A 14178-nucleotide genomic window follows, 5' to 3' on the forward strand; every position below is an offset into this window, starting at 1 on the left:
CTGCCCTTTGGGCAGGGGGCTGGACTCGATGATCTCCCGAGGTCCCTTCCAGCCCTAATGTCTATGAAATCTATGATGTCTATGAAATCTCAGTTCTGCTTTATGAGAGCTTGGGCAGCCACTGACACCTTAAGTGAAGTGATGTGGTAGCAGGGGGGTGGCAGCTTGTGGAAGCCTTTATCTACAGAGGACTGAGGCAGGCAGGATACCTCCAGCAGTACTAGAAGCAGACTCACTCCAGAGTAGCTGCTGTGCTTCCTTTATGGAGCTACTGTGAGCGCTCTTCAAGGCCAACTTAGAACTACTAAGCAGGGTGCAAAGAAGACTAGGTCCATGGGCTCTTCTCTCACAATTAATAGTGACCCCTTGGGGTGTCTGGTTCTGCTTGTGGGTGATATGACTACTATATATCTTATGTTCAGAAAGCCCCCCCCCCCATCTCAGGAAATGAATAGCACAAAGGCTTCCTGAATGTTGGCTACAGGGATGGTGATGCTTCCTGGTGCTCTCTTCTACCCTAGTGCATGCTGGTGTGAAAGCAACAAAATCTAGTCCAGGGTGATGCCCTGTAGACAGCATGCACAGACCTGCTGTGCTTACCTGCTAAACCACACTAAAGCAACATTTGTTCCTGCCCAGGTGCAGCTGCATTTCAGTGGGATTATGTATTTGAATGGATTTGTAACTTGAGGATCATAGTCTGAAATGAAATGCAATTAAAAAAATATAGGATATTCATTGATTTTTAGTGTGAGTGAAAGAAGGTCTAGAATGCATGAAATAAGTGAACTTCAACTCGAAAGGTAACTAAGAATCTTTAAGCTGCATAGTTCTTTGCTTTCCTCAGTTTAAAATAACAAAGCAACAGAGATCATTTCGTTCATCCCTCTTTGGTGGCAAAAGCTGTGTCCAAAATGTCATTTTGGAAGAAGCAGGATTTCAGTCAGCTTCCAGTAAAGGATTAATCTTTAACTACATATGCAGCTCAGTTCGAATGGAAGACTCACCCTGCAAGAGTTCAAGAACCTTTGGAAATATCTTGCTAAGTATAAGGTACATCTGAACTGTCAGTGATCCATGTTCTCTGCCACTGTACTATTGTATTTTTAATTAGTGGGATGCCAACATGCTCAGAAATCAAAATATTGTTGGGGGAAAAAATTGCAAAGGCTGTGCAGCTTACTAGATCAAACGCCTGCTTTATCATTTAAGAAAGGGAGGAAGCTGCAAATACTGGATGCGGAGCTGTATGTCAGAATGGCTAAGTGGTAAGAGCAACTGAGACAACAGATTAGGCAGCAGGCATTGAGGAAGAAGTTACAGCAGCAGGCATTGGGGACCGTGTTTGGCCCCAAGTTTCTACAGAGGTGTAGGCCCAGCGTTCAGTGGGATAACAGCTGTTCACACATAGCTGGTTGGGAAATTTTTGGCACGTTCTTTTGTTGGGAAAATGCCAGTTCAGTCAACCCAAAATTTTGTGGAAGCATACGAGATTAGAAGACATTTTCTTTGGAGAAGACTTTGCAGCTCATAGATAGAATTTCTGGTAAGAAATGGAGAGTGTATACATTGCCCCGCAATAGCCAGGTGGTCAGGAACCCCATCTAGGAAGCAGAAGATGGTTCAAGTCCCTGATCAGAGTCAGACAAAGCAAGGTATTGAACCTGGGTTTCTTCATGTCTTGTGTAAGTGCCATAACTACCTGGGTATTCTTTTTCTGGGGGAAAAAAACCCTCACACTGTGTTTTTCCCAGAAAAAAATCTTCACAGCATTCTACTTTGTCCTGATGCAGAATGATACACAGGTTTGTTGAATGAGAAAACAGCCTGCTGCCCAATTCTTCCTGTCTTCTCTTTTGAGATGGTTTGTGGCCATCTCAGCTCTGTCCTCACCTTTTATAAATGAATATGGCTTCACTGAAAACAGAGCTACACCCAATTATAGCAGGTGAGGATATACTCCTTAGAACAGTGGTGTTCAACCTTTTTTCATTTGTGGACCCCTAAAAAATTGTGAATGGAGGTATAGACCCCTTTGGAAATTTCATATGGAAGTGCAGACCCCTTTGAATTGTAACTGTGGGTATTCACATAATTTTGACGGATCATAGTCATCTTTCATACACTCAGACATAGTCAAGAGGTCTGTGGATGACAGGTTGAAAACCACTTCCACAGACCACAGGCTGAAAATTTAGCATAACAGTGCATCCTGGGAAATGTTACCCTACCCAATGACACAGCAATACTTGAGTTCAGTAACTGCTTTTTCAGTTGAGTCATTATTAATGGGCTGCTTTTGTTGGCAGAGGAGATATAAATGAAAGGGTCACACCTATGTGAATATTCAGAACTGCTCATGCAATAGTCTCACTAAAATGCCTTAATTAGTTTGGATGTCCCACTGCTAATAACTGCTTGCCTTTTTTCCGGTTACATCTCACCTCATCTCTGTCCATCAGATCAGGCCACTATCACTTAACAAGCTGGAATAGGAGAAGGCTCCGCCAACTGTATGCCTATGAAGGCCAAGGGAGCCCCACACGTGTTGGGAGCAAGGATATCCCAGATGTTTTTTCTGGACATAGGTCTTTTCTGCTGCTGTTCGTCCAGTATGACACTGCAGTGGGTTTCCATCAAGTCCGTTCAGCAAAGTGACAGTCAGATAGCACGATAGTTCATAGAAAATAATTGGGGAGTTGTCATCAGATTAAATTACAAACAAACCAAACACTGTTTTACAATGTTTTCCCAGGACTTTTTCAACAGAAAAGCTGGAAGTCTCTTGGGACTCCTTGATGCTTCAGACTTGAGGAGTGCAATGCACGCAGTAGGTAGGTTTAGCTGTATGAAACTTTTCCCAGTCTGTTGATACCCAAAGTGTGGGAAGGGTGAAACTGGGATGGGGGGAAAGGGGTTAGAAGTGAAGGGAGAAAGAAATGAAAAGTAGGAGGAGGGTGGTGGGAATTGTGTGGAAGCTCTTGTTAGTCAGATGTAGTAATTTCATTCTGGTTTTGGTATAGGCTTGAGATCTGTATAGGAAAAGACCATAATGACCAGCATCCACATCTCTGTGTAACCAAACCAAGACGATAATTTCACAAGGAAGCTCTTTCCCCAGCTACTAGTTCTGCCATACTAGGGTTGAATGAAGCATTGTTGAACTGGCTGCTGGTGATAGACATCTGCCCTGGGGCAAGAAGGCCAAGGATCAAAGAGACCAAGGAGCAAAGTAGGCCTGGAAACCAAATTATCCTTTGACTCACAAAGAAGTGGCCTCTCTAGATTAGGCTAAAATACATGGCAAGGGGGAAAGGAGCAAGTAACCTATGTTAGTTCATTCATTTGATCTCTCCCAGGCGCTGAATCATTCTTTAGGAGAAAGCTACATTGATAGACCTTTTAGTTAGTTTGCACTGACCTCTGTTGGCTAGATTTATCTTCAGATTTTAAGCAAGCACACTGGTTTCTGTCATGTGGCTGAATTCTTCTAGCTGAATCCTCTTACTGAGGACTTTGTACATCACACAGGAAACTACTGTCCTATAAAACTGCATTAGCAGTATTTTCATATAGTTAAATAGCTATTTCAGCTGCACTACCCTCTTTTAATTTCCTTTTACCCCGTGAGGAACTTTGTAAAAAAAAGTAATCAATGAAGGTCACAAAACTAGTGGATTTTTTTTCAGAAGGGAGATAAGGAAGGTAAAACATGGCCTCTAGAGACAAAAATTCCCTAAGGGACTATGGGCAAGAGGCTGTAGCATCTTTTATCTGGAACATATCACTAATATGCCAAATAGTAAAGGAAGCAACAAGAATGATATTATAATAAAGGCACTAGAGTGTAAAATATGGAGGAGAATTGCACGCGGTGCAGTCCTTGCAGCCCAAACAGTACAGATACAGAACAGATAAAAAGGGGAATAAACGTAAATGGCAAGTTCAACACATTTTCCCCTATGAGAAGGTTTTAAGGGAAGAATACAAACAGCACCTTGCTTCTTCCTCTATCATGCAGCACAGGCCAAACTCCTGTAGGTCTGAGGGAAGTGCCTCCCTTAGGTTTTCTTAAAGGTGGGAGCAATCAGATCTACAGGGCCTCCTTAAGCCTGCAAGCAGCCCCTGTTGCTAAATACAGCAGAGGGTTCAGCGTGTGTTGAAGTGTTTGAAGGCTATGTGTATACAGCTAGGTATATGCTTACTTTTAATTAGGGCATTAATGGTTAAAAGATAATAATAATGTCTGGGTCCTCCACTGATACAAATCAACCTTGCTTCACTGACTGCAATGCTGCCTGGCACTAGGTGAAGATTTCTATCTCTCTCCCTCCACACACACACACACACACACACTTAAGAGCTAGCTATAAGCATCAAAATGATTGGAAAGCTACACATCACATTACAATAGCTTCACATCCAGCAAATTAAAAAGCTTGCCTCTTAAAGCTTAAGTAAAACCAGCCAAAGTGATCTGACCATGAAAGGAGAGAAAGAGGAAGGGGTAAAGAGTAGAGGAAAGCTATATATAAGGCTAGAAGTAGATATACTGGAACATGCCCTTGGAGTCAAAAGCTTTTAAAGATTCTGTTCACATAGGGAACAAGGAGAGCCTGACAGAAATGGATAGCAGGGCAAATGAGCTACAAACCCCTGAACTGACCACACCAAACTCTTGACCACTTGTTTAGTTAGAGATGTGACTATGGGATCTTTTGATGTTGTCTTGAGGAAAGATTCCAACATATCTCCTTGAGTCCAGGCTATCTGTATAGTAGGCAGGCCTTCTGTTTCAAAGGGCTTCATCCAGCATGCTTAACATGTGTTCACTGCCTGAAAAGGATTAACAAAAGAGATGAGATGATTCTTGCCAGAGTGGATTAAAAAGCTCCCCATGCAACTAGGTTACATAAGAGGAAAAATATATTTTTGTTTATTTAACATGAAGGCAAGCTATGACATTTCTTTTTAGTATAAATTTACTTAAAATGTGCTAGTATAAACTAGTTACATGCTATTGCAATAAAATATTAAACAGTATATATTTGCTGATACAGAAAAATCAAACCACTGAACTCCTAGGAGTCACTGACTAAGCACTAAAACCAGGGCTGATGGTGGTAAAGATTGTTTCTGGGGGAGGCCTGGGGGTGGGGAATTTATACTAAACCAGCTTCTGACAGCAGTAGCTGCTTCTGCAGATGCAGAGTATTTTCTTCTTTTCTGCTTATTCAACTGGTTCAGGTAGATGACCAGTTCATTTAAGTTGATAAACCCGTTGGGAGTTGAAAAAGCAGGAAAGTGTGCTTTCCTCTTCCATTCAATGACTAAAATTAGGTTTGACAGGGTGAGATCTACTAATGCTAAAACCTTGAAGGACGTGGAGACCATAGACCAGAACACTGCTTTCAGTTTCCTCTGCACAGATACTACTTTTAATAAAGTAATTTAAAATGTTAACCATGTTTACCTAAAAACTAATTGTTTTAATGTATCCAGCCTATTTAAGTTAGCTTTAACTAATGGAAATGCAATTTAAGATTGCTATTTGACACATTTTTAATTAAATTCCAGTTTTCATCCAAACAGAGCTTGACAGCTATTGAATAAAAATTAATTGTGCAGTAAAAAGTAGAAATGCACCACTCACCATTCTCTAACATAATAGAAAACATACAAATTAAGAATCAAATAAGTGTGTTCTTGAGTAAATGTACATGGATACAGCACTCTTTTGGTTAGGAAAAGAGGTGACAGATTTATTGTAAATTCTATATTTGTGAACATATTTTAATGCCTACCAGCCAGTGAGAATCAATCTATCCTCCTTTGTCTTCTTCATGAAAATAAAAAAGTACAAATGCAAAAGAAGATTAAAGTTGATGATTAAAATCAAAGCTTCTTGCTTGCTGATTTAAACCATGATAAAAATTGGCTATTTATGTCACTTTGATTCAAATTTATGTCACTTTGATTCAAATCAATCCACTCCAGTTCTTGCTCTTAAATATAAGGCTGCGGTGATGTCCAGATATGGGAATGGGAAGGACCTATCTTAATACCACTTGTAGAGAATGCCTGGACCCTGGGATGTCCAGTGGCCACCATCTTCACTGTCTTCTCCTCCTCTTTTTGTAGATGTGGCTGCTACTGAGCAGCTCCTCCACCTCGTGGCTCTGAGATATGGCAACTCCTCCCAGAAAATTAGCTTCCCTGATTTTGTGTGTTTCATGATCCGACTTGAAAAAATGGCAAGTAAGTCAAACCCTTACCCGGATAGAGTCCGACAGGGCTCCCACATGACTTTTTGCATATCAGCACATGTATTAGAAATATCCTTAGCACTGCAGCTGAAGACCAATCAACACAAAGGAACAGTCCAGGCAGTGTAGGAAGTTCTCTAATGGAGAAACTGATAGCTAGAGAGAGCTAGCTACTTACAGAAGTGATTCTCAACCAGGGTGCTGCACAATATTAGCACAGTTAGGTGTGCAAACACCCACATGTGATTCACAAGATACATCCAAAGTTTTCAAATAGCAATCCACAGTGTCAAAAACACTTTGACCTGTTGTGGTTTTCCTGAGGTCCTTGCCACAAAAGAATTGCTTTATTATTTTTCTGCAGTCAAAAATGAGTGCAAGCTAAGAGCTGGTATTTCTGAGGGTACCTGGGGTGTAACAAAGAGTGCCTTGAGTCTAAATAAAATGAGAGGTACCCCTGACAAAGAGTGAATCTGCCATAATCCCGGGGCTAGACTTGAGGTTCTGGGCAACTGAATTGATTAATCTGACCCAGGGACAGACTTCCACCCAATGGTCTCATGTGTTGAGGTAGTTATCCCATAAATAAGCAGTTCATCAGTGGAACAAATCAATTGGTGGGGATCACTATGGGCACCTTCCCTTTGAGGTTTTGCAAGATATTTGCTTTTTGCAAGATATTTGCTTTTCCTACGAGTGGTTCCATCAGCAAATACTGCCCATGAGGTACACTATTACAGCACATTTACTGGCTGCTGTAGCTCTGTCATGTCCTGGAGCATCCGAATTCTTTTGGTGTGTGACCCCATCAAGATTTGGACCTGTGGTATAAAGGATGTTGCATGCAGTTTATTGTGCTGCTGCCATGAGCCCTCCCATCCCAATCAGAGCTGGGAGGAGAGGGGGGAGCCCATGACCCACCCCATTTACCATGAGCCTGTGACCTAACTATGGTGTCAGAAGTCCTACCACTTCCAACCTAAAAGATAGCCCAAAACCTTGCCCATTCCCTAACCTTAATTCTAATTCTTACTGTAGCCTGGGCTGCTCCAACTGCCCCATACCCGGGCCCAGGCATGAGAACCAGAGCCTGACCACAACAACTATCTTGGAAAGCCCCCAAGCTCTATTGCTAAACCTTGCCACAAGATCCTTAGCTGTGGAACTGTTCCAGCGTCCATTGTAGCAAAGGAAACTTTCCAGCCCCAAGCCTGACCACTACTGGGAACACTCTCCCCTGTAACTTGGGGTAGGAGGCCTAGGATCCACTCTGCTTACCATGACCCTGGATTACCCTACATAGCTATGCCATAATCATAGCTCTGGGGTCCTACTAACCCCAACTAGAAAGAGAGCCCAAAACCTTGCCCATTCTCTAATTCGGACCCTAACTTTCCACTGTTGGAATCATGTAGGCCTGGTTCTACAGGCTTCCAGGGAGGGAACCCTTTAAATAAACTGGGTCTTAAGTTTGCCTCTATTAGTTAGCATTTATGTTCCAATCAACCTTTTGCCTTCTGGCCTGGAATAGAACTATATCTGGAGTGATGGGTTTGGAGAAGACCAAGCTGTATTTTAGGGAGGACCACATCAACTATGTGAGAGGAAGGAGAAAACAAGGCACCTTTGTGCCATAGAAGAGGCTTATCATAGTGCTTAGGAGGCAGAGCTTGAATACCAATCACAGAAGGCTGAATGGCAAGTACGGGAGCGCTGTTCTACCCAGGTAGTTTCCTGTGACCTCAGTGATAATTATTTCTACACTCAATATCCTGGCAGCATGGAATACAGACTGACAGGGATGTTGCAGAGCTGAAGGCAGGAACAGATCCAGGGTGGTACAGCCACTTGTCTTCTCCATTTTCCCCTGCAACTGAATTTGGGGGTAGGCAAGGGATAGAAGCAAATAGTACCAGTGGCATTCATCTCCTGGGTTCCCAAGCTGTGCCAGCATATCCTCTGGCAGCAGTGCTAATAAGCCAGTGTGTTCAGAGAGATCACTGTCCACGCACTGCAAACCCAAAGTGAGTGCGTATGGGAATGCACCCCCCCCCCCCCACACACACACACATCAAGCCATCTATGACTTAAAGGTCCCCTTTGTCAATTTGATGCTCTTGGGCTTATCAGAGAAGAGTGACACAGTCAGCACATCGTTTAAGGTTCTCCCATTTTAATGCTTTTCCTCATTAAGAAACAGAACCCTTAAAAGCCCTGCCTTTCCAGGATGATTTATATCTTCTTCATTTCATAGCTGGAAGTTCTTACAGCAAGAGAAATATCCAGTTTTGTGTCTTTTTCTAATAAAAATGGTTTAATAAAAAACCTCTTGCACAGTAAGTGCCAATATAAAGACAACTCCTTAAAATCCATTTTGAAAGGAATCACTAAAAGTTTCATTGCTGTCCATAATGAATACCTAAAATGCACTCCAGTCTTTCAATTATCATTTTACACAAAGTTTAATGTATCATACATTCTTTTTTTTCAAACACTTCAAATTACTGTGAATAGGAACTTTTTTCAGGAGAGGATAACTGTGCCAAATGAGAATAAAAGACAGTCCAATTTTATGAGTGTGTGAATAAAGAAGAGACGATAAAATTTGCCCCATTAAATCATTATTCTTCAAATAAAGAGCAACGAAACCTAAATCAAAACCAACTTCCACTTTGCTGATCAAATTTTAAATGGAAGCAGGCAAGCACTGCAATGTATTGTTTCGCTCCAGAATCAGGTAGCATTGGTGCTTCATGTGAAGAGGAAGAGGCTTACTCCTAAATACAACCATATCAGGGAAGCTGCTTATGGGGGACTGCTGCCCAACCACATGGAAAAGTCAATGTAATACAGCTTATGCAGGCCTCTCTGATCTTTCTATATAACTTTCTTTAGCTCAGGGTTCATTATTACAGACAGTTCCTATTAGGTAGCTCTGAACCAAAACAGGGTCTCAATAACAAATTCTACAAATGTTATATGCCAAATATGTTCTTATGGTAAAGCATCCTAGTATTAGGATGTATCAGGGCTGTTCGACTGGTGGTCTACAAACTCCTTCTGGACCACAAGAGGTGAATGCATGGCCTGCAGGATCCCTCCCAGCTGCTACTCCTTCCCTTGCTCCTGCTGTTGTGGTGGTCAGGGTCTCTGGGGCAAGGAGTAAGCCCAGAGATCCTGCCACCTGCCCAATTTGAAGGGGGAGTTTACACTGCCTGCACAGTGCATCGTGAAGGGGGCTTGCACTGCTCATGTGGTGTGCCAAGGAGCATGTGGTGTGGGGGCTTCTCTTGCCCACACAGCATGCACACTTAGTCCTGCAGCCATGGTGGCCTGTGGTCCTCAGAAGTTGTACAGTGCTGGATTATGTAATTAGGAAGAACTTTCTAAAATTGTACTTGTTGCAATTTAAATCCATTATTTCTTGTTCTCATCCCAGTGGACACAGAACAGTTGGTCACCCTCCTCTTTATAACAAGCCTATTTGAATCTGAAGACTTAACAAAGCCTCTCTCAGTCTTCTCTTCTCCAAGCAAAATGGTCCTGATTCCTCTATCTCGTCCCATGTGTCATGTTTGCTAGACACCTATTCATTTTTGTTGCCCTCCTCTGGGCTCTTTCTAATTTGTTCATGTTTCTTGAAATGTACTGCTTTAAAAGGGCACAAGCAAGGCCTCCCTAGTGCTGAGCTGGACTGGAGGGATGATTTACAGGCTATAAACTTGTTCCCTAAGCTTGGATCTTCCATTGAGGCTTGAGCTCTGAGATTTTTTAAAAAATGTTTACATTAGATCTGGTGAAAACTGGACAAAATGTATCTGTGTCTCCAAAGACGATGGGCCTAGACTGTTCTCAGTGGTGGCAGGTGACAAAGAAGCAATGGTCTCAAGTGCAGCAAGGGAAGTTTAAGTTAGACATTAGGAAAAACTCTCTCAGTAGGAGAGCAGCAAAGCACTGGAACACGTTAGCTAGAAAAGTTGTGAAGCCTCCATCCTTGGAGGTTTTTAAGACTCAGCTAGACAAAGCCTTGGCTGAGATGATCCTGCTTTGAACAGGGGCTGGCCTAGACCTCCTGAGGCCCCTCCCAGCCCTACTTTTCTATGATTCTGTGATTTGCTTAGACCAAATTTTGAAGCTTCCTGTAAAACAAACTCTAGTTCTTGACTGAAGTGTTCCATGATGACTTGAGATCCCTAGTTTTACATTTGCTTATAACAAGCTCCAGAGAAAAAAATACAATCAAAATATTCCATTCTGACCTTATCAATGTAGTTTGATTTTTTTTTCCCTAGATGAAATTTTTCTGAAATGGAAACATTCCCAGGACATGAAACATTTAGATGAATCAGGATTTTCTCACAGAAAAGTTTTCTGTCAAAAAGTTTTCAGCCAGTTCTAATTTCAACAGCTAGATAAATGAGAACAGCATTTTACAATTGCTCTCCTCAGGATAAACTTCCAGGGCTTATTAATGACAGCATGCAAGTGACATTTCAGGTCATACAGTGATCACTAGCTGCCAGTAAATGAATGTGAGGAAGAAAAAAATTCACTTTGCAGTGAAAGACTTTTCATTGGTTTCCTGTGTCTCTGCAAGTCTTCAGGCATCAATGAGCATGGGGAACAAAGAATTGGAGTGGCTGAAACTTGTTCGATTCCACATCAGAATTGCAACAGCTTTGCTTTCACGTGTTTTAAGCTCCTCCTAACAGTCTGAAGCTTTCTTTGTTCTCTCTAGAGGTATTTTATAACTTGGCTGAGGATGGAAGAATTTATTTCAATGAAACACAGGTGAGAAGTGTTCACGTTCATTATGCTCTTTGCTCTCTTTTGCCACAAATTCTTTTCTTCCCATGATCTAAAATTAAATCTTTACTAGTGCCTGTTTGCTCCAAAGTAACATGGAAAAGAATAGCATAAAGGTTGTGGTTACATTTTCTTAGAGAGAGTAACTGTACAATAAGGGTGAAACCCTAAGCAACCTGGAGTAAATGGCAAAACTGCACCCCACTAAAAGCCTACAGTAAAGCCCTAGATGTCCAGCTATAAGAACTATTAGTTTAGGATTCATGACATGCCTGGGTTTGAAGAAGTGAAAAGAAGATAGATTTTAAACAGCCTGAGGGATAGGTAGTCCAAGGAAGCCATACCAATCTTATCACCTGATCTTTAAATTAAAAAATAAATCACCTAACACACTGCGTCCTACCATAGTCTTTGGGGCTACGAGTGAAGAATTCTGTATTTTTTTTCCTCAAAGATATTGCCCAACTCCCGTTTGAACTAGTGTGTGTAGCTTGCAGCATGACTTTTGTTTTATTATATCAACATTGCACACTATGCACAGCTAAGACAAGTGTCTCAGCAGAGACTTTCAGCCTTTACCATGTTGTACACAATATGAGTTGTCCAAAATATGATCTTGTCACCCTATTCTTTCATTCCCTCATGGTGATACAAACCACCTCCCCTACAACAGCCTCAGTGGAGCTATCAGAATTATTTCCCATTTGGAAAATCTTTTTGTCTAATTTCACTACAGGAAACAGAGAGGAGTTCACATTCCCTGTCAAGCCTATCCATGCCCCACAGCATACAAAAAATATACAGAATATACAGAAAATACAAAAACAACCCTAAAACAAACATACATCCTTCTTTACTTGTAGGCTCAAAGACTATGGTAAGGTACAATGTATTAGGTGATTTATTTTATTTTAGAATTAAAATGGCTGTGGTCCAGTTTTAAAGTGGTAAGTGATGTTGGCTGCTTAAATTTACTATAACTATTTAAATCTTTTTTTGTTTGTTTTTTATTCTTTCAGTGGCTGACTCTTATCATGTACTGCTAAGGCAGTGGCACAATACAGAATTGTTGGTAAGGAATCATCTAAATACTCTGCATTCATATATATTTATATATTTTTATATATATATGCATATACACATACAGATATATATGTATGTATGTATAAAACGGGGGGGAGAGTTTCTCTGCGACTTGCTGTGACAACCTTATGTGAGTTACATGCCAACACACGACACACCACCGTAACCCACTGTAGTGGTGGAAGGTGCTGTGATCACAGGCAGTTTGTGGCAGAAAGAAAACAAGCTGGGTTAGAGCTTAAAGAAAAAGGACTAGGAGCATCCAGGAGCCTCCTGGGTTTCTGTCACAGCTGAGCCACTAACTCACTGTGTGACCTTGGGCAAAGTCACTTGATTTTCTTATCAACCCAGCTGGAAAATTGAGTTAAAAACTAGGAACTTTGCTGAAACCCAGAGGCTGCATCCAGATGAGTCTTTCTCATGTATATAAAATGACTGATGTTAAGAGAGATGCTGTGATGCACTTCCTCCTGCCTCTTGGTTACCCTTGTACTGTACTTAGAAGCCAAAAATGTAAATAATACATAGGGATTTAGCCCCGGTTCTGGATCCTCCCTCCTTACATAGCCTCTAGCTTGTCCCACTGTGTCTAGGGTGTGGAATTCATCTGAACTTCATGCTGTGGAGCTGTGCTGTTGCCTAAAGGCTTGGGGTCTGATGCTGTGTGGTAATGAACACCTCACTAAAGTAAGCAGAAATCACGAGTACACCAAATGTAGAAAATCAAAATCTTATTCCTTCAAGGTGCCAGGGCCAAAGTCTTAACGATCCCAGTTTCACAGTAGAACATATCTTCTGCCTAGGACACCCCAGAAGCAGCCAAGCTAAGCAGATGTTGGGTACAAGAAGCAGCCTCTGCAGGGTACTCATGTACAGAGGTGGCCTTAGGGAAAATGCCACCCTGGGCAAACCTGTATTTTGGCGCCTGCCACAGTGCCCCCCTGGCACCCTCCCCCAAGTCACTGGCACTGTGTGTGGGGGTATGTGCATGGGGTGTGTGTATGTGGGGGGATGAGGGGGAGTGTGAGGGGAGTGGGTGTCTAGATGCATGTGTGGGGTGGGTGGGTGTGTATATGTATTGTGGGATGTGGATGCATGTGTGGGGACGTGTCTGTGTGCATGAGGGTCACACCCACCCCAGTAGTTACAGATGGCAGGGGATCCCACGGGCTGTCACAAAGCTGTGTGTGTCCTCTGAGATGCTGGTTTGGTGCTGGGTGGCAGGAGCTTGGTACGGGGTGGCAGGAAAGGCAGGCAGCAGGCAGGACTGCCTGCACAGGAAGCCCAGCCCTAGCAGCAGAGCACTGCCACTCAGTGCCACCCACCCTCGGCAGTGGTGGTAGCAGCCAAGGGGGCTGCAGCTTGGCCTCCAGCCCCAGCAGGTTGATGATGGCAAAGCCCTTGATGCACAAGCCAGGGCTGTCCAACCCTTCTACCTTCTCACTGGGCAAAGCTACCTTATCCTTAGCCCAATCCTTGGCACCTTCCTCCCAGACTGTCATGCTTTCTGGAAGCGCCTGCAACCACCACTTGGGTGCTTTATATGTGCCTGGGCAGCTCCAATCTGCTCTGGGTGTGGCCAGGGGAACAGACTCCACTGCTCAACCCCCAGGTCTAGTCGGCACTGAAGTCCTATGACAGCTTCTGCCTGGCATAAGCAATGGGGCAAGGTAGGGCAAGTGTGTGCATGCATACATGCATGTGTGTGTGTGTATGGCATCCCCTGTCCATGGCACCTTGGGCGGTTGCCCCGCCATCCACCTCTACAGCTGGCTCTGCTTATGTAGCTGTTATAGGGTGGCTATAAGGATCTGGACAGAAAAGAAACTATAGGCCAGTTAGTCTTACCTCAATCCTGGGTAAGCTTTTTGAGAGAATTATTCTGGCACATGTCCATGAGGGGCCAGCGGGGGAGATTACGCTTAGGCGCAACCAGCACGGGTTCATTAGAGGCAGGTCCTGTCAGACCAACCTGGTGGCCTTCTATGACCGGGTCACAAAATCCTTAGACGCAGGGGTAGCA

General features: G+C 42.9%; 1 protein-coding gene across 1 annotated transcript in view; it reads left to right on the plus strand.

Annotated features, from left to right (window-relative positions):
* Positions 1–14178, plus strand: part of CAPN13 (calpain 13) — an 82544-nt gene that overhangs the window by 63785 nt on the left and 4581 nt on the right. The window contains exons 18-22 of the mRNA XM_019549574.1: positions 985–1053; positions 2756–2834; positions 6142–6258; positions 11005–11057; positions 12092–12144. Of these exons, the coding sequence (XP_019405119.1) occupies positions 985–1053; positions 2756–2834; positions 6142–6258; positions 11005–11057; positions 12092–12118 (345 nt within the window). The 3' untranslated portion in view covers positions 12119–12144. The remainder of the gene's footprint in view (positions 1–984; positions 1054–2755; positions 2835–6141; positions 6259–11004; positions 11058–12091; positions 12145–14178) is intronic.

This window comes from Crocodylus porosus, unplaced genomic scaffold (genome assembly GCF_001723895.1).
Source record: "Crocodylus porosus isolate Cpor-Errol unplaced genomic scaffold, CroPor_comp1, whole genome shotgun sequence".
NCBI classification, from domain to species: Eukaryota; Metazoa; Chordata; order Crocodylia; family Crocodylidae; genus Crocodylus; species Crocodylus porosus.